This window comes from Agelaius phoeniceus, chromosome 14 (genome assembly GCF_051311805.1).
Source record: "Agelaius phoeniceus isolate bAgePho1 chromosome 14, bAgePho1.hap1, whole genome shotgun sequence".
Classification (NCBI taxonomy): domain Eukaryota; kingdom Metazoa; phylum Chordata; class Aves; order Passeriformes; family Icteridae; genus Agelaius; species Agelaius phoeniceus.
The window spans coordinates 2,231,569-2,257,046 of record NC_135278.1 but is presented as its reverse complement, the minus strand read 5'-3'; the positions used below and the strand labels follow the sequence as shown (position 1 = coordinate 2,257,046).

Below are 25,478 nucleotides of genomic sequence, written 5' to 3'. Positions count from 1 at the left end.
TGGGGTGCTGCAGCTGCCCGGGCCCGCTGCCGGGGCTCCTCTCGCCCTTTTATGAGCGCTGTCCCGGCGGGGCCGGCGCCGGGAGCCTGATTGGCTCCGCATCACCGCCCGCTCCCGGGGCCGCTTCCTCCTCCCGCGGCCAGGTAGAGCCTTCCCGCGGCCAGGTACAGCCTTCCCGGCCTCCCACCCGCGCAGCTCGCTCCGCCTCGCCTCAGGGGTTTTTTTCCCTTCCCCTCCCTTGTTTCTCCCCCTTTTTTCCCCCTTTTCCCCGTTTCCCGGGCCCTGTCCCGTGCGGGGCGCGGGGGGATGAGCAGCGGGCTGGTGGACGCGGCGGTGTTGGCACCGCTCAAACCCGTCAGCATGTCCGGGGAGCCCAGCGAGGACACCCCGGTCTTCGAGGACATCAAAGGCCCCTCGCGGCCCCTGGAGACCCCTCCCGAGCTGGCGCAGGTAAGCGCTGGGAGGGAAGGGGCCGCTCCCGCCCGCTCAGGTGCCTCCGGGTTTGGGCTGAATTCTGCTTTGTTTCTCCCGTCGTGGCTGCGACACCTCCGTGGCTCTGTGGGCTCCCGCTTCCCCCTGCGCTGGCTTTTCTCCTGGGCGTGTTGGGTTTTGTTCGGGAATTTTGGTTTGGGTTTTCTGCCTTCCGTCTGCCTTCAAAACTCCTCGGCAAAGTCCGTGTGGGCTTTGCTCCCGCTCCAGGGTTCAGTCCCTGTCCCCTGGGCTTGGCAGGCCAGGGGTGTCCAGGGTCTCTCCCACCGGGAAGGGTTTTGGGATCGGGATTGCTGTGCCTGTGCGTGCCAGACGGGACACGGGACCTTATTTTCCATTTTATTTGATTTTCTGTACTTTTCCACCACCGCCGTGGGGAAGGAATGCTCCTCGAGATTCCCTGGCAGCATTCCCCCCAGATAAAGGCCGGGATAAGGCTTTGGGATGTTCCCGCAGGCCCACCCCTCTCCTGGGCCCTGCTGCCCACCCCATGTGGGGGACCAGGCTCCGTGTGCCACCCCCAGAGCCTCCGGCCGCTCTTCCTGCTGCAGGGAGGGTGAGGCAGGCCGGGCCCCACCCTGGAGCCGAGGTTTCCCCTTTTCCCGCTCCGTGGGGCGCGGGGTGCCCGGGTAATGATTAACCCCAACCCCACAGCCCCAGCGCCATTTTGAGCGGGGCGGGAGCGCTCCAGGCCCGGCTCCAGGGCCACACAGGGACCCCCACCCGACCTCTGCTCCTCCAGAGACCCCTGGGAGGCCACCCCAGCCTGGGTGGCACCAGCCAGGCTCAGGCCCACATCCCCAGTGCCCCTGCTCTGTTCCCCACGTCACCGGAGTGCCCAGGGCCATTTTGGGGCTGTGTCCCGCAGAGGGAGGTGAAGGCCGTGGCTCCATCCCTGGATTTCCTGGAGCTCCGGGATCCACAGGGGCTGTCAGTGGTGCTCGTGGCTGTGGGGTCAAACAGGGAGCCATTCCTCCCTCCCCTGTGGGGTTTGGGGATCACCTGGAGCAGAGCTGGGTGGTGGCTCTTGGAAAGCTGGGATTGTCCCCAGGGCCTGTCCCAGGGGGAAAAGCAGTCAGCTCCCTCCAAACCCCCTCAAAAAGGGCTGGGCAAGGTGAGCTTGGCTTCTTGCCTTATTCTGTCTGGGTGGGATGAGGCAGTGGCCATGGCTGGCCACCTCCTGTCCCCCTCACGGGGACACCCATGGTTGGGGACACCTTCACCCCACCCCATCCCTGCTGCCCTTCCAGGGGAAAGGTAGTTTCTCTTCCCAGTTTGGTCCCACTTTCCTCTGGGGCGGTGGCAGCTGAGGTGTGGCCTTGGAGGTGTCACCCTTTGCCACTGACCCTCCTGTGTCCCTCCTGGGCAGTGGGATCCTGGCACAGCAGCTGTGGAGCTGAGCAGGTCCCATGGATCCCATGGCTCCCCAAACCCACGCAGGGAGCAGGGCTGTGCTGGGACACCCCAAGAGCCCCGGGCTGGAGCCCACAGCCCCTGGGCAGGAGTTTCCATGGCCTGGTCCCTTTTTCCCAGCGGGTTCCAGGGGCTGTGGGAGCCCTGCCTGGAGGAGCTGCAGGGCTGGGGAGCCTTTGCTCCAGAGGGTTTTTATCAGCTTGACAAGGCAGGTGCCAAAGGCTGTGACCTGTCAGGCTCCAGCTCGGGGCAGTTCCCGTGCTCTGGGTGCCTGAGCTTGGGAAGAGGCAGGAGCAAATCATCCCTGTGATTTCACTGCCATATATCCCCTTCAAATTGCTTTTCAGGTGGGAGCTCTTTGCTGTCAAAAATTTTATTGGATTCGGCTCAGGTGGAGACAGATCCTTTGTGGAATTTCCAATCAAATTTTCCCTTTCCTTGGCTTTTCCAACAACAAAAACAAAAAACAAAAAACAAAAAAAACCAAAAAAAACCAAAAAACAACCCAACCAACCAAACAACAGCAAAAAACCCCAAACAAACAAGAAAAAAAAAAACACCAACCAACCAACCAACCAAACAAAAAAAAACAGAGAAAAGAGGAGGGAAAAGGGCTTGTGAGAGGAAAGGACTTTTCATTCCTGATTTGAGTCAGATCAGCCAGAAAAAGCATTTTCCTCTTTAAATCTCCAGTGGCTGATGCTGGAGGGAATAATAATAATAGTAAATAATAATAATAATCAAAAGTAATGCAGTTAATAATAAAAATAATAATAGTAGTAGCAGTAAAGCAAAAGTAATGTCCAGGGAACATTTCAGGAGAGGAGGAGCTGATCCCTTTGTGTGGCTGTTGGGTTCCCTGGATGAGTGAGGGGCCTGAGGGATTTATTCTTGCTCCCACCTGGCTGCCACAGCATTCCTGGGCCCCTGGGGCTGGAGAAGCATCCCGGGATCACCCGGGCCTGGAGGGCAGGGCAGGAATTGGCTCCTCCCGGCTCCCCTGTGGCTGTGGGGAGGTGGCTCTGCCACCCTCTGTCCTCGAGGGTTTGGGAAGGCAATCCCTGTGTCCCTGACTCCAGCTGGGAATTCTGGTGTTGGAGGCTGTTGAGAGAGGCAGGAGCTGCTGGGAAGAGACAGAAGGACAAACCCCCGACCCTGTCCCTTGGTTTAACCCCTTCCTGCCTGTGCCAGGCCCCAGGGCAGTTGTGGTGGGGCTGGTGAGCTCCCGGTGGGGCTGAGGCTGTGGTGGGAAACAAGGAAGATGCTGATGAGTGTGGAAAGGGATTTTCCTTGGCTGCAGGCTGGGGAGCAGCAGCAAAGGGCTCCCTTTGTGTCTCCTGATCCCAGTTCCTGCCCCACAGGCACTTCCCCACCCTGTCCTTGGCTCTCTCTGGGCTAGGGGGGGCTTAGGAGGAACAAAACATCTCCAGCATCTGGGGGGTGCTTGGACACATGAGATGGGATGAGGAAAGTGCTGTTCCCAGAGCTTTTCCTGGCACTTCACCTCCTCAGTGCTGGGAATGGCACTGCCAGACCCTTCCAGCAGCGTGGAAGAGCTGTGGAACAGGGTGCAGGTGCTGTGCTGTTCCTCTGACTTATCTTGGCAGGGATTTTGCTCTTGGATCACAGGAGGAGCTGGATCCAGCATTTTTAGGAATGCTCCAGCTTTCAGGAGCTGTTTCAATCCTGCCCCTGTGCCATGTCCTGCACCTCCTTTGGTGCATCCTTGTCATGAATGTGGCTGTGGTGGCTTGAGAGTGGCTATCCCTTGGAGCAGGGATGGCTTTCCCTCCTTCTTGGTGCTCCAGTGCCTTGGAACCAGGGTGATGGGTCCTGGTCAGGGCCAGGAGAGTCCTGCCTTCCATAAATAAAGCTCCTTTACTTTTTAGGAGAGATGTTGGAGTGCCCAGCACAGCTCCCAGGGCATGATTCATTTCCTTGGAATCTCAGGAGCTGCAGGCAGGGAATAAATTTGGCTTTTCTGCAGGGAAAGGGGAGATGGCTGCTTTGGAATTTTGCTGTGGGCCTGGAATGGGATGCTTGGGGGGAATTCCCTCCCTTGGGGATCCTCCTGGCTTTGGATAAGGGTTCAGAAATTCCATGCAAAATCCATTTCCAAAGGGTGCTGGCTCCAGGGAGTGCAGGAATGGGGTGGGAGAGATGGGAAGTTAAATCTTGCCAAGGAGGAACGGGAACACCTGATCCCTCCGGCACGAGGATGGGTTTGGGAGCTGGTGGAGCCTTGCATGAGGGATCTCCAGAGGGAGGGATCCTTCCCTCTGTTTTGCTTTGGGATCAGCTGATCCCAATGTTTTTGGGACCAGCCCGTGGATTTACAAGTCTGATGGGCTTTGTGCCTGGCAGGTGTCTGCAGGGCCACGGGGAGCTGGGATAGATTCCCAGAAATGATCCATTTATCCCTCTGATTTTGCTGGAAGACCCTCAGGAGAATCCCCAGCCCAGGGGTGTGCCAGGGGTTGGTCCCACAGCAGAGCAGCTCCAGAGCCTGCAGGAAGCTCTGGGTAGAACCAGTGAGGCCAAACCCAGCACATGCCAGGGCTTCATCCACAATATTTGTTATTTGGGTTTTCTGGAGGCCCCAAACACTGCTGAGCTCCCTGGGTGGGGGCAGGAGGGAGTGAGGAGCAGGATGGAAGGGGCAGGAGGGAGTGAGGAGCAGGATGGAAGGGGCAGGAGGATGGAAGGAGCAGGATGGAAGGAGCAGGAGGATGGAAGGGGCAGGAGGATGGAAGGGACAGGAGGATGGAAGGAGCAGGATGGAAGGAGGAGGATGGAGGATGGAAGGAGGAGCAGGATGGAAGGAGGAGGATGGAGCATGGAAGGAGCAGGAGGATGGAAGGAGCAGGATGGAAGGAGGGGCAGGATGGAAGGAGCAGGATGGAAGGAGGGGCAGGATGGAAGGGGCAGGATGGAAGGAGAAGGATGGAGGATGGAAGGAGCGGGATGGAAGGAGCAGGAGGATGGAAGGAGGGGCAGGATGGAAGGAGCAGGAGGATGGAAGGAGCAGGATGGAATGAGCAGGATGGAAGGAGGGGCAGGATGGAAGGGGCAGGATGGAAGAAGCAGCAGGATGGAAGGAGAAGGATGGAGGATGGAAGGAGGGGCAGGATGGAAGGAGGGGCAGGATGGAAGGAGCAGGAGGATGGAAGGAGCAGGATGGAAGGAGGGGCAGGATGGAAGGGGCAGGATGGAAGGAGCAGCAGGATGGAAGGAGGAGGAAGGAGGATGGAAGGAGGGGCAGGATGGAAGGAGCAGCTCCATGGAGCAGCTCAGCCGAACTCTGAGCCGCGGAGCTGCGGCTCTGTCCCGGTGGGACAAAGGCTGATTGTTCTGCTCGGGAAGGAGGGAGCGAGGGAAGGGGACGAGGATTCCAGGTGTGCCATGCTCGTCCTCCTCCCTGGGACCTGCCATCCGCTTGGATTAGCTGGGAAAGCGCCTGGGAGTTGGTGTTCTTTTCCTTTTTGGAACGCTGGGAAAGGAGGGAACGAGCGGGGCGCTCCGGATTTCCCTCTACGGCTCCTCCTGAGCGCTGTGCGGGAGGCAAATCCCGTCACCTGAACTCGCTGCCCGGCTTTGGGGAATGCATTTCTGGCCCGTGCATCACCGCCCGGGAGTTTTCCCCCTCTCAAACCTGTTCGGTCACCTCCCGGCGCTGTTTTGTTCTCCTTCCCTGCTCCAGTGAGTTCTTTTATCCAACCCATCCACTGCAAATAATCGCACTTACGAGCGTCTTGTGAGCTCGATTACAGTGTTTGCTTTCCTCGTGCTCCATTGGCGAATTCCCGCAGTCACAGGGGCCGGCCGGGCTCCGGGGATTGGAGAACTCGTGTTTACAATTCAGATGTTCTCAGAACTTGAGCTAGCATGAAAACCCTCCAAAAAAACCCCCATGGGCTGTTTACCACATCAAAGAGCTTCAGCCCCGTTCAAGCTCGGCTTGAAACTCAAACAAAGAATCTTTCATTGAGTTCAGAAATGCTGCGAGAATTCTTGGAAAATTATTGTTTTTTCAGCGTGATGGGGAGGGACCTTAAGTTCCCACCCAGAGCAGGATTTGTGAGTATTAAAACATTTCAGGACCTCGCTCCTTGTAGGATTTTCAGTGCAAGCAGGAGAAGGGAATGGCAAGGAATTCATTGCAGTGTAGCTGCTCTGAAAACACAGGTTTATCCCAAAAAGCAGGGCATTATCCATCCCTTATCAGATCCCTCACACCTGAGGTGATTTATCTCATGGATCTGAACCCATCGTGGAGAGCCCAGAGGATGTGGATGTCCTCCAGCCCATCCAACCATGGGGTCTTTTGTTGTGTATTTATTTACCCCAAATATTTTAATGTTGTCTCTACAAAATTGTAATTTTGCTGCTCCTCAGGGACATTTCAGGGAGCTCAGCCCAGGAATGGCTGAATATATTAAAATTCATATATAAATATTAATATATTCCTCACAATGAACAGGTTTGATGTTCTCTTAGCTGTGGAAAAGCCCCAGATTTGTTGGGAAAATCAGGGCATCTCCCCAGGTTCTCATCCAAAACATTTCTGAATGTTTTGTTCTGGGCAGCTTCCAATATTTGGGGGTTTTGTGGTTCTGTGGTGTGGGAGGAGCTCAACTCCATTAATTTGGGGTTTGCCATCCCCTTGGGGATGCCAGGAGTGTCCCAGTCCTTGTGTTTCCCAGGGCTGGCAGTGCCCAGGCTCCCAAATGCTCCCACTGGGGTTTCTCCAGGGCTCAGAGCTTCCCCTGGGAGCTGTTGCTGGCCTGTGCCATAATCAGCTTCCCTTAATTAACAGCAACTGGGGATTCCTTTATACAGGGAAAGTGTGGAAAGGGAGGGTTTGAGTGGAGGGCCCTGGGTCTGGAGGAAACCCCAGATTTCTGCTCCCAGCACCACACCAGAAGCACAGAGCAGGGGGTGGAATGAGGTGATGGTTGAGGTCCCTTCCAACCAAAACCATTCCATGATTCCATGAAATACTCAGCACAGGGCACGTGGCAGGAGTGGGCCTGCTCCAGTGTCCCCCTCAGTCCCAGTTTTGGCAGATCTCCTTGGCCTGGGGATGTTCAGGCTTGGAACAAGGGTTGGCCCAACCCAAGGCAGCCTCAGGCTCTGTTTTGTTTTCCCAACTGCTCTGGGAGGAAGCTGGGGCTGCAGGGATGGGGGGATTTGCTGTCTGCACGTGAAACCTGACCTTGCCCAGGGTCTGCCCGGTGGTTTGCCTGGGAAGAACGGGATTTGTGGCCTCTTTGATGGGATCTGGGTGCCAGGAGGGCTCCACAAGCCCCGGCAAGCAGCCAGTGACTCATTCCATTGTCAGCCCCTGGGAGCTGCCTTGGACAGGAGAGTGAGCTGCCACAGGGGCTGGGGGAGGCAGAGTCAATCCCACCAGCTGGGGATGAGCCCTGGGAGCTCCAAACCTCTCCCACAACACCTTCAGGACCTGGGGCAGGGATGTGGAACTGGGGCAACTGGAAGGTCAAAGATAACCCCTGTGTCCTGTTGGCAGGAACAGATGGATAAATCTGTCCAGGTAATCCTGGGGATTGTGGCCTCCAGGAGTCAGGGAGAGGCAGTTCTGGGCTGGAGCAGAAAAGAGGAATCCTGGGGATTGTGGCATCCAGGAGTCAGGGAGAGGCAGTTCTGGGCTGGAGCTGAGTCCAGAAGGAGCAGTGGAGCTGCAGGGGGCCCCTGCTCCTGGCTAATTCCAAATCCAGAGCTGATTTGTGCCTGTGTAACCCAGGGTTCCTTGAGTGTTTTGGCTGAGGCTGGAGCAGCTCCAAGCCTCTCGATCTTCCAGGAGTTGAAATAACATTAAATCATTTTTCCCAAAAACCCTCCAAGGGGCTGTAGCAGCTCACACCAGGGATCAGCCCAGAGTGACCTCCAGGAGCTTTGATGGAAAACCTCAATTGCCTTCAGGGGCTTCACCTTAGCCTTTGCTGAGCAGGAGCAGCTCAGAAATCATGGAATGGGAATATCCTGAAAGCTGGGGAGGTGCAGCTCCCTTAAACCCTCATGTCCTCCCTTCCCACACTTTGAGAGTTGTCCTCACACCATGTACGGAGAGGGGAGAGGCCATCCCTGATTGCCACCTCCCTTCCAGCTCCATCCAGGGCTGAGGTGGCTCTTGGTGGTCCTGCAGAAGTGGGATCTACCCCAAAAATGTGGATCACCAAAATCACCATGGGAGCCCCCCACCCTCACATCTGTAGATGCTCCTGTGTCATTCCCTTCCCGCTCTGTCTCCAAGGGTTTGGTATTTTTCACTCCATTTATGGCTCTGTTTTTGGGAAGGTTTCTGCTTGCTGCTGGAGCCTGGCTGTTCCCAGCTGCTCCTCTGGCAGCCCCTTGACCTTGGAGTTGGATGAGGCTGGTTTCCCTGACTCCCTTGGCCTTTGGGATTGTGGCATGATCCCGGTGATAAATTCCTGAGCTGGATTGCCTTTGAGGGAGCCTTTATCAGCTGCTGGAGGGAAGGAACTGCAAACACAGCCAGCAGGTCTGGGAGTGGGACTGCCTGGATGGAGATTCCCAGCTCCCCTGGTTCCTGGGAACTCATCATCTGCTCAGGGAGTTCCAACACAAGGGCAGGAAAGAGCACTGGGATAACCCTCCCCATCTCCTGGGCCAGCCATGGGCACAAACCCGGAGAATGAATGAAATTCCATGAATGATTTGGGAGCAGCACCTCATCCTGGAGTGCTGTGAACACCCAGCTTGGGGCAGGATGGGGTCTGACATCCTTTGTCTGGCAGGGAACTGGGGCAGGAAAAGGGGAAATGCCTGGGGTGGATGATGTCAACCTTGGTCACCTTGGAGGTGTTTTCCAAGCCAAATAATCCACTAATGCCTCGAGGGCAACCCCTCACCCTGGAGTGCTCAGAGCCCATCCAGGGCCTCCCTGGGCCCAGCACATTCCCACGGATTCCATCTGGGACAGGCTTTGTTGTTTACAGCAGCAAACGTTGGGCACTTGAAAGGAAGAGTCCCGGGGCTTTCTTTGCTAATCCCGTTTTACAGAGAGTTCCAGGAGACGTGAGGAACAAACAGAAAATAACGTCGATGCAGGTCGGTATCAAACCCAAATGATCAGAGGATCAAATATTTACCCAGGTCAATATTTAACCAGGAGACAATAAATGCTGATATTGAACCAAATCTGGATATAAATACAGGCTATTTATAAAGTGAGCCTGCAAAGGGGCACTGCCAGGGCCGTGCCAGGGGGGTTGATTGATGATTATCCTGCCCATTGTTTGCTGATTCCCTTGGAGGCTGGAGTTTCGTGCAGGTGCACGGAGGGAAGGAGCCAGGGCTGGGTGGTGGCACGGCCGTTGTGCCACACCTGTGCCCAGGTCCCTCATCCTGGGACAGCCCCCCCTTCCTGCTGGAGCCACCTCCTGCTGCTGCCCCATTCCTTGAACCCCCAGGTCAGAGAATCATCCAGACAGGGACTGGTTTGTGCTGGGGGGACATTGGAGATCACCCAGCCTGACACCTTCCATTGTCCCAATGCTCCAAGTCCCAGTGTCCAGCCTGGCCTTGGGCACTGCCAGGGATCCAGGGGCAGCCCCAGCTGCTCTGGGCACCTGTGCCAGGGCCTGCCCACCCTCACAGGGAACAGTTTTTTCCCCAGTACCTAATGTAAACCTACTCCCTTTCAGTTTAAAGCCAAGTTTGGGTAGGAAGGGATTTTAAGATTCCTTGGGCAGGGACACCTCCCACCATCCCAAGCTGCTCCAAGCTCCAACCAACCTTGGGCACTGCCAGGGATCCAGGGGCAGCCCCAGCTGCTCTGGGCACCTGTGCCAGCCCCTGCCCACCCTGCCAGGGAACAATTCCCAATTCCCAGTATCCCATCCATCCCTGCCCTCTGGCAGTGGGAGCCATTCCCTGTGTCCTGTCCCTTCATCCCTTGTCCCCAGTCCCTCTGCAGCTCTCCTGGAGCCCCTTCAGGCCCTGGCAGGGGCTCTGAGCTCTCCCTGGAGCTTCTCCTGTCCAGGTGAGCACCCCCAGCTCTCCCAGCCTGGCTCCAGCCCTGGAGCAGATCCATGGCCTCCTCTGGATTTCCTCCAGCAGTTCCACATCCCTCTGATGCTGGGCCTCAGGGCTGGATGCTCTTGCCTGCCCAGCATGGACACAGGTGACATTTTTCTTACCCCCTGTCCCCAGAGCTCTTTGCAGCCCCCCACGCTGGGGTGTTGGCTGTGAGCAGGAGCCTGGATCCAGCTGAGAGGGAATCTCCCACCTGGGAGAAGGGCTGGGAGCTCTGCCCAGGCAGGAATGGGCACAGGGCTGGTGAAACACCCCCAGGTCCCCCCCTGTGCCACCCTCAGAGCTCTGGTGCCTGTTTAGCAAACACTGATTTCCCTCCTGGTCCCCTGGCGCTCCCGGGAGGTGACAACACCTGATGTTCCTCTGGGGCCGTTTGTCATTTATCACCTGCAGATTAGGAGGTGTTTAATCAGGGGACAGCCAGTCCCACCCCAGCCCCAGCCCAGCTCTCCGTGCTCGTGGTTAATCCAGGTTTATCTGGGGCCTGCCAAGAAATGTTTGTGTTGGACTCTGCTTGAATCGATCTCTGTGCTGATAACAGCTCCCCCAGGCTGGGACATCTGATCCAGGCATAAATCCTAGGCTCCTGCAGGATTTATGGGAACTGCCAGGGCTGGAGGGGCTCATGTCCACCCCTATGAACCACTGGAAAATCCTGCTCCTCCAAAATCCCCTCTGGAGAGGTGGGATGGCATTGCTCTCTTCAGTGAGCCACTGGTTTTACTGGGCCTGGGGGATTCACACCCTCCAGCTCTCCCAGGGGCTGCTCCTGAGGTTATCCCATCCTCCCCAGGGAATTTTGGTCACCAGGTTTGGGTGTGCTGTCCAGAGACACAAACTGGTGTGCTGTGGCCTTTCTGGAGTGGACAAAGTGCTGCTTTGTGCCTTCTCCTTGTTTTTAATTTGGTTTTCTTTCTCTGCCAAGTTGAGGAGATGATTCTCCAGGGTTAAACTTGGGTGATTTTTGGGGGAAAATCCCCCCAGAATTCAGTGCTTTGGCCATGAGAGGAGTTTCTTGTTGGCTTTCCCTTCCTGGACAGCTGCAAATCAAAGAGGGTGGGTTTGGGTGGGATTTTGGGAAGGAATTCCTGGCTGGGAGGGTGGGCAGGCCCTGGCACAGGCTCCCAGATCCCTGGCAGTGTCCAAGGCCAGGCTGGAGAGGGCTTGAGGAATGGGATGAGCTTTGAGGTCCCTCCCAGCTCAAGCCATGGTGGCACTCTGAAGGATCCCAGTCCCTCTGGCCTCCCAGCAGGTCTGTTGGTGTTTCCCCTTTCCCTGAGCTGCTGATCCCTGACTCGTGGTGGCTGCTGGAGCTGTGGCCATGCAGTCAGGGTTGTCTGGTGCCTCCTGCCCCCATCCTGGTCCCCAGGGATGGCCTGGCCATGACTGTGAGGGAAACTGGGCCCGTGACCCCACTGAAAACCTGCTGGCTCTTCATCTGCAAGGCTCTGAGGCCTTTCCCCATGAGTCCACATCACTGTTGGGATGAGCTGAGCACCCTGTGTGTGGGATAAATTCAGTCCTGCCCAAAAAGAGCCAGGAAATGGCTCCTTCCTGCAGGGGGGCTGGGCTGAGCATCCCAGGTCACTGCTGTCCCATGGGAGGGGACAGGCAGGGCTGTCCAGCTCTGAGATCTGAAACTCTCCTGGCAGTGAGCAGGAGAATGGTGTGAGAGGGAGGCAACAGGAGCCTGGCAAATACTGGTTTGGGATCTGGAGGAATCCCAGATCTCTTCCCCTCTTCTTGGTGCTGGAGGGCTGTGGCCTGTTTGGGACACTGACCTTGGAGAAAGGATCTGGGTCTGAGGGATCTGGGAAGAGCCCTCAGCCCTCTGTGGGAATCTGGGAGAGGCAGAGGCAGGAGGAGAGAGAGGTGCAGGACATTTGTGAGCTCACTGTCATCTGTGTGGGGGTGATAAAGGGATTTAAGGTTCCGTGCCTCAGTCTCCTTGGGGAGCTCAGTACTTCCCATTTGTCTCTTCTTCCCAAAGAGGTTTCCCTGTTCCTCCTTGGACAGGCTCCAACCATGGTGGGCAACCACCAGCTGCTTCCATGGTGTGGGGTGGGAGGAGGCACCACTGGCATGGGGGACACCTGGAGACCTGGGGGGCTCTGGGGGTGCTGCTTTCCTTGGCCAGGGGAATTTGGGGGGTCTTTGGGGTGGCCAAGGCAAGGAGGACACCCCACTAACCCAGCCCTGCCTCCCACAGCTGCACCCCATGAGGATGGACCAGCGGATGCCACCGCTCATCCTGGAGGTGAGCACCTTCCCTCATTCCTTCCCCTGCATCCTCCTGCTCCTGCTGGGAAGAGGAAACACAGGAGCCCCCAAGAGACTGAGCTGGGACATTCCCTACTCCCCATTCCCACTCCCTCCTTCCATCCCCACTTCCAGCTGGGGCACATCCCTCCCTCTCTGCCAGTCCCCTGTGTGTGTCACTGTCACCTTCATGGCCTGTGTGTCCCCATGGGCTGTGGGACCCAGGAGTGACAACCAGGAGCACCTGAGTGCTTGAGTGGCAGTTGGTCACCTCAGTTGTGCTGGTCTGAGCTGAGGACTTTGTAGGATCATGGAATTGTTTAATTTGGAGAAGCCCTCTCAGACCATCGGGTCCAACCATTCCCCAGCACTGACCCGTGTCCCCAAGTGTCACATCCACATGGCTGTTAAATCCCTCCAGCAATGGGGACTCCAGACAGGGCTGGACAACCCTTTTTGGGGAAGATTTTCCCCATATCCCCTGACCTGCCCTGGCCCAGCCTGAGGCCGTTCCCTCTGCTCCTGTCCCTGTTCCCTGGAGCACAGCCCGACCCCCTCGGCTGTGCCCTGCTGGCAGGAGCTGTGCAGAGCCACAAGGGCCCCTCTGAGCCTCCTTTGCTCCAGGCTCAGCCCCTTCCCAGCTCCTCTCCAGCCTCAGCCCCTTCCCAGCTCCCTCAGCCTCTCCTGGGGCTCCAGCCCCTTCCCAGCTCCTCTCCAGCCTCAGCCCCTTCCCAGCTCCTCTCCAGGCTGAGCCCCTTCCCAGCTCTTCTCCAGGCTCAGCCCCTTCCCAGCTCCCTCAGCCCCTGCCCTGGGCTGGGCCCTGCCTGGGAAGTGCTTTGGGGTGGGAGGTGCCAGCACCCGGCCGGGCAGAGTTTTCCAGGTGGTTCCACAAACAAAAGGTTCCCGTGTGTCCCTGTGGGAGGGACGCTGGTGCTGGGGGTTCCTGCAGAGCTGTGGCACGGTGGGGCATTCCATGGGGTGGGATTGTTGTTGTCCAGGTCCTGCACACTCACAGAGAGCAGTGGGGCAGGGATGGTGTCCCCCTGCCTGGTGACAGCCACTGCTGTCCCTTACCACCCCTTTCTCCAGGAGCCTGGAGGGGAATTGCTGCAGTTTTTTAAATGGAAAGATCAGGAAATGACAGTGCTCTGCAGGGAGGGGTGGTTCTGGAGGAACGGAGGTTGGGTGACACCAAACAAGAGCCCTCCATGGAAATTTGGGCCCTTGATGCCTTGTGCAGACTCACCTAGAGCAGAGGCTGGACAGAGTTACAGAATAAAGCAGAGATTTATTAAAAGACCTCAATGGATCCACCTTGGGCAGCACAAGAGCCCAGCCAGGACCACACCCAAGATGAACCAAAATGGTCACAAAATGGTCATGGGCTCTCTCACTTTGATGAGTTCTGCTCCATTTGCATCTTGCAGTTCATTGTCCCATTCCAGCTTTAGCCCCTGCAGTCCCATCCTTGTTTTTCTCTCTCCAGCCCACGGTGTTTGTGCTCTTGGGCTGAGATTTGGATCATTTGTCCTTGGTCCCCAGCTGGAGCAGGAATTGTTTTGTCTCCCTGCTCTGTGCACAGAGCTCACCATCCCCTCATATGAAGTCCAGACCCACACACTAAAGCAGCACAGAATCTGAAAAATAGAAAAGCAAAAACCTGAGGCATCACCCTCCATGGAAATTCGGGTCCTCCATGGAATCCTTTAGTTTGGAAAGACCTTTTGAGCTCCACAGTTTTCCCCATTTCTCTCCTGCCTGGTCCCCTGCGGCAGAAGGACCTTCCCTTGGGAACTGGAGGTGAGAAAGTGAAATGCCAGAGATAAGGGAAGTGAAGGAAATGGCAGCCAGCACTCACCCCGCCCTGCTCCTGCCAAGTGGGGCCGTTCATGGCTCAGGAATGTGTGGCATCCCGAGCTGCCCGGGGCGAGCTGATTCCCAAGGGAACATGGCCCGTGCCAGCCCGGGTGCCAGGAGTGCCCAGGGCTGGGCTCCAAGGCTGTGCCGTGGTTCTCCCGTGGTTCTCCTGAGGGAGGAACCAGCCCAGCCCCAGCAGGGAGGGGTTGGGGCTCTCCATGGGGATGGAGTGGAGCTGCAGCTCTCCCAGCCCCTTCCCTGCTGATGCCTCGGGGTAAAGAGGGAGGGCAGGCACCAGGGTCAGGGCCCAGGGAATGGCTAGAGCTGTGCCAGGTGGATATCAGGGAAAGGTTCCTTATCCAGAGGGTGCTGGACACTTACCAGGCTCCCCAGGGAATGGAGCTCCAGCAATGTTTAGTCAATCAGGTTGTTGGGGTGCCCTGTGCAGGACCAGGGGCTGGACTGGATGATCCTTGTGGATCCCTTCAATCCTTGGCATATCCCATGAGTCCACAAGCAGCTTTAGGCTTTGCCTGAGCCAGGGTTTCTTCTCCAGAGGGGCTTTGGAACTTCCTTTAACCAGGACAGGAGTTTGCAGCACCTCCATGTTTGACAAGGACAGCCATGTCATGGTTGACGCCCTTAGAGGTGTTTTCCACACGTGACAATTCTCTGGTTCTGCAGGATTCCCAGCAGGCTGTGTACACACAGCACCCTGGCCCTGCCCTGCCCGGCCTCCCCGAGCTCCTTCCCGAGTGCCCAGGGTGGATTGGTGGCTGTCCCCTGCCTGGGTGACAGCCAGCTCAGCCATGTGTTGCCAGCAGGGCTCCCAGAGGTGCAAAGGCTCTGAGTGAGCTGCAAGCTCTGTGATCCTTTCCCTGGAAAGGGCCAGGAAATCTCTTGGCTCCCACCCAGCTTTGTTAAGAGCCCTGAGGTGGCAGCAGGGCTGACTTTGGCCCATGGCACCATGGTGACACAGTTCAGGGCTGGAAGTGGCTCAGGGCGTGGGCTGAGCTCAGCTCCTGCTCCTGGAGTGCGCTCTGGGCTCTGCCAGGGAAACCTGGTCCTTTTCCAGCTGCTCTCCATGGGAATGAGGGCTGTGACACTTGGGGAACCACGCAGTGAAGGGCTGGAGCTCTGCACGAGAGCTTTAGTGCTGGGATCTGCAGCCACAGCGAACAGAACCTGAGTCACCCAGTGCCAGAGGATGGATTTCCTCGAGGATTGCTCCATCAGGGTGCTGGATGGTTGGGCCTGGATCCAGTGGGATGCCCCAGCAGGCAGGAACCACGAGGGGAAGGAGCCCAGAGGTTCTGGTAGCTTGGAGGAGCCAGGCTTGTAAAAACAGCTCTGTAAAACCAGAACTAACCCAAAGGTTAGGCCGGGGCTGAGTCACTGCCTAGGTGAGGCACGAAGGCAGGAACTGTTCCCTTTTCAGGCTCAGAACACGCTGAATTAGTGGCAACATCACAAAGAATTCTAGGCCCGAATTATTCCCAATTAATTAAAGATATTGTCCTAGAGTTCCTCAGTTCATTAAAGAGACTGCCCCAAAATAAAGCACTCCTCAGGCTGCTGAGTTTAAAGGAGACCAGAGCCAGCATGTCCTGGGCAGGCTGCAGATCCAATGTGCCTGAGGTGTGATCCTGGCTGGATTCATCCCATTCCTAGCGCTCACTCCTGCTGCTTGCGTGGCCAAAGCTTTGTACCCAAAGCTTGCTTCCCTTTATCAGGTTTGATTTCTGTCCTACCTGCATCCTCTCCTGGCTGCCCGGTGTTATCAGGGCGATAGGGAGGGGGGAAGTGGGGCAGAGGACGCTGATTCAGCCCTGGGGAGTCTGGCTGAGTCAGACCCGGAGCTAAATCACCTCAGCTCAGGTTCCTGGGCCGTCACCGCTGCTCCCCCCATTTCCTGCTGGAGGGACGTTGGTCTCCCCCCGCTGGCGGTCAGGGTCAGCGTTCCCAGCCTGTGTCCGTGTTTTTGCCGCAGGCACGCTCGGAGATGGACAAGTACCTGTCCAGCGAGGTGCCGCCCGTGCCCATGCTCCCGGACAAGAAGTACCGCCGGGAGAGCGCCTCGGTGGTGGATGAGTTCTTCTCCACAGAGAAACCCAGCTCAGCACCCTACAGTGTGAACATCAACGTCATCCTGCCCGACACCACCCACCTGCGCACGGGGCTCTACCGGCCCCCCAAGCCCGTGGCCCCCTTCCCGCAGATCAAATCCGAGCCCGGCACCGCCTTCTCCCAGCCCTGCTCGTCCTCCTCCGGCCCCACGCAGACCCTGCCCGACTTCACCAGCGTGTTCAGCATGCCCCAGTCGGTGGCGGTCAACAACATCTTCATCAAGCAGGAGATGCCCGCGGAGATCCCGCTGTCCGCCCACCCGCAGCAATCCCAGCTCTTCCAGCTGCCCCTGGGCGCCGCCAGCGCCGACGTTCCCACCCTGGCATCCTCCTCCAGCAGCACCACGGCCATCAGCTGCCTCAGCGGGGTCACCATGTCCACGGGCTCGGTGGCCAGCGTGGCACACAGGCCCGTGCAGCCGGTGGGGCCCCTCAAGCAGTACCCACACGTGGCCCAGGGACAGGGCAGCTTTGGGAACATCTCTGGGCAGTTCTACCCCGCCCCGGGGGTGACTTTGCCCCCCTCGCCCCCCAACTCACAGCCCGGCAGCCCCGAGAACCAGCCCGAGCTCATCAACACCATCTCTCCCCCGCCCTCCTATGAGGCCACCTTTGGACTGAAGCTGGTGCAGTCGGCCCCGATGCCCCCAGGGCCCAACGGCGTCGGGGGCCTCTCCCAGGGCCACATGGTGATGCAGCCCCCCAAGTACAACCGGCGCAACAACCCCGAGCTGGAGAAGAGGAGGATCCACCACTGTGACTACCCAGGTGTGCTCACGGGGCCTCTGGGGGCTCTTGGCACCCCGAGGGTGGGTGGGAGCCTCCAGGGAGGATAACCTGAGATCCTTTTGGGGTGAAGCTGTGGATGCAGCCCCAGGGAAGTGGGAGGGAGTAGAAGAGGTAGATCCCACCAGCACAGTGTGCTTCCTGTTGTGTCCCCTTCCCTCTCCCTTTACACTCAGGCAAATGTGACTCAGCAAAGCTCCTAAGGCAGGGATGCTCCTGGGAATCTGGTCCTGGGAATCTGGTCCTGGGAATCTGTACTTGGGAATCTGCAGTTGGGAATCTGTTCCTGGGAATCTGTACTTGGGAATCTGTACTTGGGGATCTGTTCCTGGGAATCTGCTCCTGGGAATCTGCTCCTGAGCTGTTGCTTCGCTCTGGTCCTTCCCAATCCCTAGAAGCCACTGAAGCCACTCTGCCATTCCCATTCCCCCTTCCTTTCCCTCTCTCTCACATTGGGTGGAAAACCAGCAAGGAATTCCCACCAGGGGCCCTGCTGGACTCTCTGAGAGTTCTGATCTTCTAAAGAGGCAATGAACTGAACATCCCTGTGCCATCCTTCCATGGCTTCATGTGCTGCAGCAGGAGCTGTGCAAGGGCATTCATGGAGTGCTTTGGGTTGGAAGGGATGTTTAAAGGCTATGTCATCCCACCTCCTGCCATGGACAGGGACACCTTCCTGTCCCAGCTTGCTCCAAGCCCTCAAGCTGGGGATCAGCCCAGAGCAGCTGTGGCTGTCCCTGGATCCCTGGAAGTTGCCAGGCTGGACAGGGCTTGGAGCAGCCTGGGACAGTGGGAGGTGTCCCTGCCCATGGCAGGGGGTGGAACTTGGATGAGCTTTGCTTCCAATCCAAACCAGTCTGGGATTCCATGGCACACACCAGGGAAGCAAATCGCAAATCCCATTGAGAGATGGCAGTGAGAGCCACTCCGGGGCCAGGACACACCTCCCACTTCCTGGGCTGATCCCCAGGGCTGAGCAGCTGTGGATTAGCAAACAGCTTTCCTGTGGGGGTGTGTGAATGAGCAAAGTCACTTCCTAACTGCCTCAGGGAGATTTACTGACCCTTTTCCTGGCATGGGAGTGGCTGAGGCCATCCCAGAGGCTCTGCCTGCTCCAGATCCCATCTCCAGCCATGATGCCAGGAGCTGCCTAAGAACAGGAGAGGTTGAGAGAGATCTTTCTGTGCTTACACCTTCCCACTCTCTGGCACCCTGTGGATCAGGGGCTTTCTGAGCCACAGGCTGCCAGTGGTTGATGGTTTGTGCTGAATTTTTTATCTTCTGCTGGTATCAGACACACTCCTCGTGTCTGACTGCTCAGAGGCTCATCCTGCAGGATTTGCACCAAGGCAAAGCTGCTTTTAGCAGGATTTTGGTCTGTGGCGCAAAAAAAAAAACCAACCCAAAAAAACCCACCCCAATCTATGCTGAATAAATCCTGGGTCTGTACATGCAGAGATGGAGCAGGGATCCATGTGATCCCTCCCTTGAAGGTTCAGATGGAAGTGACTCCAGTCAGGAATAATGGTGAAGGATTCTCACCAACCTGGCCTCTGTGAGGAAGTGAGGGGGGCTTGGAGACTTCACACCTGGAACCAGATGAACATGGGAGAGCTGTTGGTAAAGCCCCCATCCAGAACCTTCCAGGGCCTGAAGGGGCTCCAGGAGAGCTGCAGAGGGACTGGGGACAAGGGATGGAGGGACAGGACAGAGGGAATGGCTCCCACTGCCATAGGGCAGGGATGGATGGGATATTGGGAATTGGGAATTGTTCCCTGGCAGGGTGGGCAGGCCCTGGCACAGGTGCCCAGAGCAGCTGGGGCTGCCCCTGGATCCCTGGCAGTGCCCAAGGCCAGGCTGGACACTGGGGCTGGAGCAGCCTGGGACAGTGGGAGGTGTCCCTGCCATGGAATGGGAAGAGCTTTGAGCTCCCTCCCAACCCAAACCATTCCTTCATTCCATGATCTCTCTCCCAAATGTGAGGAGCTGCCAAAGCTTCAGAGCCCCAGAAGCAAAACTGAACAGGGTCACCACCCCTTGTCCCTCCTGCCAAGGAGGAGAAAAGCAGCTCCTGCCCCACCTGAGCAGGACAGGACCAAGGGCTGATCCTGAGCAGGAGGCTCCTCTGGGCTGGCTGGAAACACTGGGATGAAAAATATACCTGTGCTGCTTGTGCAGGTCATAAAAATGCAAATTCATATTTGAATGTCCTCATCAAAACACAAAGCAGCAGGGCCAGAAAGGGCAGCAGAGGCTTCCTTAAGCTTTATCCAATTTAAACTTCAGAGGAGTCAAACTGACTCCTTTTGAGTTACCTGCTGTTGGAACTGTTCCCCAGTCGTGGTGTTTCTGTTAAACACTGTCTTGATGAAACCTGTTCATGCTGGTCTTGTGAAAACACTTCCCCCTGGCTCTGCTCTGGGACCTGAAAGCCAAGTTGTGACTGTCCCTGGCTGTTTCCTTCCTGGAACATTGGTACCACGTCTGCTGGGCCAGGACTGTTACGAAACCCGGCCTTGCAAAGTCCTGTCAGCTCTGAGAGGAGCCCAGAGAGACAGGGCAGCACAGAGCCAGGAGTGTGGGGGAATCAGGGCTTTTCATCCTGGTGCTGGAAGGGGGGCTTGAACCTCTGTGCTTGACTGTGCCCCCCTAATTCCCAGCACAATTCCCATGGGTGGCAGGAGGAGGTGGTAAAGTCTCTCTGCCTAAGAGCAAACGCTCCTTAGTGCTGAGCCCAAGCCAGGCTCATTTTCATGGCCCAGCTCTGTCCCTCCCCTCAAATATCAGAGTTTGTTTGAGTAAGGGCCCCTTTCTCACAGGGAAATTGTGCTTTTTTCTGTCCTTGCAGGTTGCTCAAAGGTTTACACCAAGAGCTCCCACCTGAAGGCACATCAGAGGACTCACACAGGTAAGAGCAGCTCCAGGAATGATGCCAGCCTCAGGTACCAAAACCCCCAAAAAGGGAAAGGTTAGAGTGGACATCAGGAAGGAATTCCTGGCTGGAAGGGTGGTGAGCCCTGGCACAGGTGCCCAGAGCAGCTGTGGCTGCCCCTGGATCCCTGGCAGTGCCCAAGGCCAGGCTGGACATTGGGGCTTGGAGCAGCCTGGGACAGTGGAAGTTACCATGGTGCAAGATGGGCTTTAAGGTCCCTCCCAACCTGATCTGTTCCTTGAATCCTTGATTTTTTGTCACTCTGAGCTCTTCCCTTGATTCCCAAATCCTGCCTGGGGCTGATCCTGCTGATCCTACAGGAAGGCTGCATAAGGCCTGTGCTGCACATTTAGGATCTCTGAGGAGACCAGGGCATCTCTTCTGTGTCAAACCCCCACCCCAGGGCTCCCAGGGAGAGGGAGGAACCCCTCGTGTCTCCCTGAGTTCCACTGCCTCTGAACCCACCCAGGGAAGGGCTCCCAGTCCGTGAGGGGATAGGCTGAGGGTGCCACAGGGAGCCCAGCTGGGAGCAGCTCCCAGCACAGCTCCCCTGGGCTGATCCAGCTCCGTGACACTCTGCATTCAAGCCCTGGCGCCCTCATTAAGGCATTTATTATACCTGAAACATTATCAGATCCCCAGGTAGTCCAGGAACCATCAGTGCCCTCATAAATCTCTTTTATAGGAGGGCTGATCTTTACTGAGAGCAATTAAGCCAGGCCCAGAGTTCACTTCTGTTTTTTATGAACAACGACCAAAGCCCGTTCTGTGGCTGGGAATTGCTCCTTGCTCTTGGCTCTGTTCCTTCCCCCCCTTATCAGCCCTTCAAACAAAGAATTTCATCTTGTGCCTGAGCCACGGTGGTTCTTTGGCAGGGGCTGGGCACGAGGGGCTGAAAACAGCACGGAAGGGCTGGAAAAAAAGGAACAGGAAGGATGTTGTCCCAGAGCTGGGTGCTGATAGGGGTTTATCACAGTCTGGAATCAGGCCTTTAAAATGAAATGCAATGAAATTAAATTAAATATCTCTTGTCCCTTCTGTTGGGAGCTCTGTGCCCAGGACAGGATCCATGAGTTGGGTGCCTCCTTACCTATCACATATAAAGATGTTCCCAGAAAAACCTGGGTGGGTTTGAAATCCAGGAAAACTCAGTGGTTTTCCAGGTTTCCCAGTAATCAGGCAGGAAATCCAAGTGGCTTTGCCTTCTTTCCTTCCCCTGCTGTTAGAGGGAAGGGTGGAGAGGTGAGGGAGGGTGTGAGCTGAGGAGTCAGGACCACTGGTGGTGGCGTGGGATGAGCAAAAAGCAGGGAATCCAATCCAGAACCATCCTACAGTCCTGGCCCAGCATCTCTGCATCCAATGTTTTTAAGCCTTGTGTTTTGCTTTGGAGGCCTTATCCTTGCTGAGGTCCTCACCAGAGCTGCAAGAGCAAGGCTCACCCCAAATCCTGCCTCAGCTCCACCACCCAAAGTGTTAAAAATATCCCTTCTCCCATTCCCTGCCTGACAAGTGCCTGCTCTGGGAGCTCTTTCCTTGTGGTTTCGTTGCCATAGCCAGGCTGTTTTCCTCTGCTGGAGCCACCATTCATTTCCTGGGTGCCATTGTGAGGTTAAACATAAACCCCCGGGGCGGGAATGCCACCTCGGATCCTTTGTTTGAGCCCGCCCTGCCGTGCTGTCCCGGGAGAGGCAGCCAGCTCCAGGGACAATGGGATACCCGGGACAATGGGAAACCTTGGGATTCCATCCTGGACATCCACCTGGCATTGTTTGAAAGCAAAGGGCTTGACCCAGCCCGGCGACCTGCAGGGGACAAGGTCTGGGCTGCAAGGGGCAAATCCTGCCTTTGGGAAATTCTGCTTTGGGGAAAATCCTGCCTTTGGGAAAATTCTGCTATTTTGGGGCAAATCCTGCCTTTGGGAAAATCCTGCTTTGGGGAAAATCTTACCTTTGGGAAAATCCTGCTTTGGGGAAAATCCCACTTTTGGGGAAGATCCTGCCTTGGGGAAAATCCTGCTTTTGGGAAAATTTGCTATTTTGGGGAAAATCCTGCCTTTGGGAAAATCCTGCTTTGGGGCAAATCCTAACTTTGGGAAAATCTTGCCTTTGGGGAAATCCCGCTTTTGGGAAAATCCTACTTTGGGGAAAATCCTGCTTTTGGGTAAATCTTACCTTGAGGCAAATTCTGCCTTTGGGGAAATCGTACCTTTGGAAAAATCCTGCATTGGAGCAAATCCTAACTTTGGAGAAATCCTGCCTTTGGGAAAATCCTGCTTTAGGGAAAATCCTACCTTTGGGCAAATCCAAACTTTGGGAAAATCCTGCCTTGGGGAAAATCCCTCTTTTGGGAAAATCCTCTCTTGGGGCAAATCCTGCTTTTGGGCAAATCCTGCCTTTGGGAAAATCTTACCTTTGTCTTGGCATGTCCTGAGTCCCATAAAACCCCCACCAACTCCTTGTAAATCCTCTGCAAGTGCTGTGTTCACATGAGCCATAAAAATCCCTCTCCCTTTCCCATGGAGCAGCATCCAGGGGTTTTTGGAGGAGCAGGATGTGTTCATGCTGCTCTACCTCCTCCAGGTCCATGTATCCATGGTTTTGTGTTTTATCCACTGCAGGCAAGGCATTGGAGACCTTGCTGTGGTTGATTTCACTTCCCTGGCCAAACGTGGCATTCCCAGCCCTGGAATTGTTCAAGGCCAGGTTGGATAGGACTTGGATCTAGTAGAAGGTGGAATGTGGTCTAGTAGAACCTGGTCTGGGGAAGATGGGCTTTAAGGTCCCTTCCAAGAAAAGGCATTCCAGGATTCCCTGGCTCTGTGGGAGGAAGGGCTTCCTGGGAGCATGGAGAGGAAGGAATCCCTAGAAGTCACTGTAGGAATCCCTGGAAGTTGGTGGAACCTGGTCTGGGCAGGGTGGAACACGAAGGGCTTTACGTCCTCTCCAAGCTGAGGCTGTTCCAGGATTCCCTGGTTCCATGGAGCAGGCTGTGGGAGGAAGGGCTCCCTGGAAGGCTGGGGAGGAAGGAATCCCTGGAAGCACGGCAGGGCAGGGCACACATGCCCGTGCACGCGTGCTGCGTGCGGACGTGCGCTCCCGCCGCCGCTGCGCCCAGCACTTGGCCCCGGGAAGGGTAAATATTTGAGGTCGGGAATGTCAGCACATTCCCTGAACTCTGCCTGCCTGTTCAGGCTGTTAAGAGCAGCACTAATATTTGAGAGCACCACGCCCTGCGTGGGGACACGGCTGCAGCCAGGGCTCAGCCCCGTGGCCCGGCTGGAAGCGGCCGCGGCTTTTCCGGCGCAGTTCCCAGCTGGCTGGGAAGGTTCGTGCTTGAGTGGATTTCGGTTGGGAATGGGTGTGTTTGGGAGGGAGGAGGAGAGGGCACGGGGATGACATCACCTGAATGTGCTGAGGGAAACACAATGGGTTGTGTACAGAGCTGCTGGCAGAAGAATTAGGAGGTGTGGAGCATTAGGTAATGGAATCCTGGAATGGTTCGGCTTTGGGAAGGGTCTTTAAAGGCTGTCTGATCCTTTAGGGACATTTTCTACTAAACCAGGTTCCTCCAAACCCCATCCAACCTGGCCTTGAGCACTTCCAGGGATTGGGCAGCCATCAACATTGGATGGCGGTTTCAAAAAAATTTAGATTTTTCGGATTGAAATTTAGATTTAGAGCCCTGTCTTCCTCCTGGTGCCTCCCACCACTCACAGCTCCCTTAGGAATTTCTGGCTTTTTATTTAAAAAAAAACAACCTAATTCACAAGTTGTCTTTTTTGCCAGAAATGCTCCAAAATCCAGCAGGAACTTGAAGAGCACCAGAAGGCAAAGTGGGAGGGGGTGCAGAGGGGCAGGACCTGGCTGGTGCAGCTCAGTCCCTCGGTGGCGCTGGGCTGTGTGCAGCCCTGGCAGTGCCAAGGAAATTGGGTGTCTCCCAGAGGCTTGGGGGCGTTTTTGGGAGGCTGGGCAGGGGGTGGAGAGGGACAAGCCCTGTGTGGTGCAGCTCAACCCGTGCTCCCTCAGCAGCCCTGGGCTGTGCACGCTGGGGAGCCCTGGCAGTGCCACTGACGGGGGGATCTCCAGAGGCCAGGGCGGGTTTTGGGGGGCTGGGCACATGTGTGACCTGTGGCTGTCCCCGGGCAGGTGAGAAGCCCTACAAGTGCACGTGGGAGGGCTGTGACTGGCGCTTTGCCCGCTCGGACGAGCTCACCCGGCACTACCGCAAGCACACGGGGGCCAAGCCCTTCAAGTGCCTGGCGTGCGGCCGCTGCTTCTCCCGCTCCGACCACCTGGCCCTGCACATGAAGAGGCACCAGAATTAGGAGCTGCCTCCCTTCCCACTTCTCCGAGAGCAGCTCAAACTCTTCCCTTCTCCCAGGGAAGGATGTGTACATAGGAACGGCCCCGCGCCGCCATCGCCCAGGCGGCAGGAGAGCCCTGCCAGCCTGGCCCCGACGCTGTCTGGTCTTACCAGAGACTGGAACCCCTCAGCTCACCTCAAACCCGCCCTGACTGCAGACTGAGCTCCTGATGAGGCTCCTGGTGGCACTGGGGTGCAGGAGCATGGATGCCCAAGGGCGTTCTTCTGGCAATCCTGCTATCTATTCATCACTCAGGAGTGATTTCTTGTCTCAAGACCCTTTGGGATGGGTTTTACCCCTTTGGTGAGGCCCAGGAGGATGTGACAGCTTGGCTGTGACAGCTCTCACCTGGACTCTCTAGGACAGCCCCATGGCATAGCCATGGATGTGACACTGTGTGACCATGGACGAGGCACCTTGTCCCATGGTGTGACCATGGATGTGGCCCTGTCCCCCATGGTGTGACCATGGATATGACACTGTCCCATGGCCTGGCTGTGGATGTGACCCTGTCCCCCATGGTGTGACCATGGATGTGGCACCAGTGCCATGCCAGAACAGGAGCCGTGCCCAGGACTGTTGGCTGTGACAATCCCAGTCTCTGTGGGACCACAGAAGAACAGACCTGTGACAAACTCACCCTTCAAACAAGGGGCAGCACAAAAGCAGGTGACAAAGTGTCACCTATGTCCCACTGAGCCCATTCCTGGCAGCCAGCTTGGGACTGTGAGCACCTGCCCTGCCTGGCCAGGATTTTATGGCTGTGTCCTTAGCATTTCTGCTTCCAAGAGGAATTTAAACTTCGGGTGTCTCTGGGAGGACCAGCGTAGGTTTGAAGCCACCCGGGGGACAGCAGAAGAGCCACTGTTGAGGTCTGGTGTCCCAGAATCCACCAGTGGTGCCCTTCTCCAAAATTTCACAAGGACTTGGTGGCTGCTGGTCCCACCAGGCCTGTGCTGTTGCCATTCCAGCAGATGGGAAAAAAAACCAGGGAAAAAAGCATCTTGGAAACAAATTCCAATAAATCCTGCTGTTCAGAGTGGAATCACATGACTACCTCACAGGTTCACCTCCTCTGGCTCCCTAAGCTCCTTCACCCATCCCATGGGATGAACATCCCTGTTCTCCAAAGCCTTCTAGGGGTTAAATTTGGGCACAACAAGAGCCAGTTCCA

General features: G+C 56.6%; 1 protein-coding gene across 1 annotated transcript; it reads left to right on the top strand.

Annotated features, from left to right (window-relative positions):
- The first annotated feature begins 306 nt into the window (after positions 1-306).
- Positions 307-24,265, top strand: LOC129125673 (Krueppel-like factor 5). Its single transcript, XM_054641224.2, has 5 exons — positions 307-450; positions 12,191-12,238; positions 16,088-16,991; positions 19,858-19,917; positions 24,087-24,265. Exons 1-5 carry the CDS (start codon positions 307-309, stop codon positions 24,263-24,265), a joined length of 1,335 nt encoding a protein of 444 aa, XP_054497199.2.
- Positions 24,266-25,478: the final 1,213 nt, after the last annotated feature.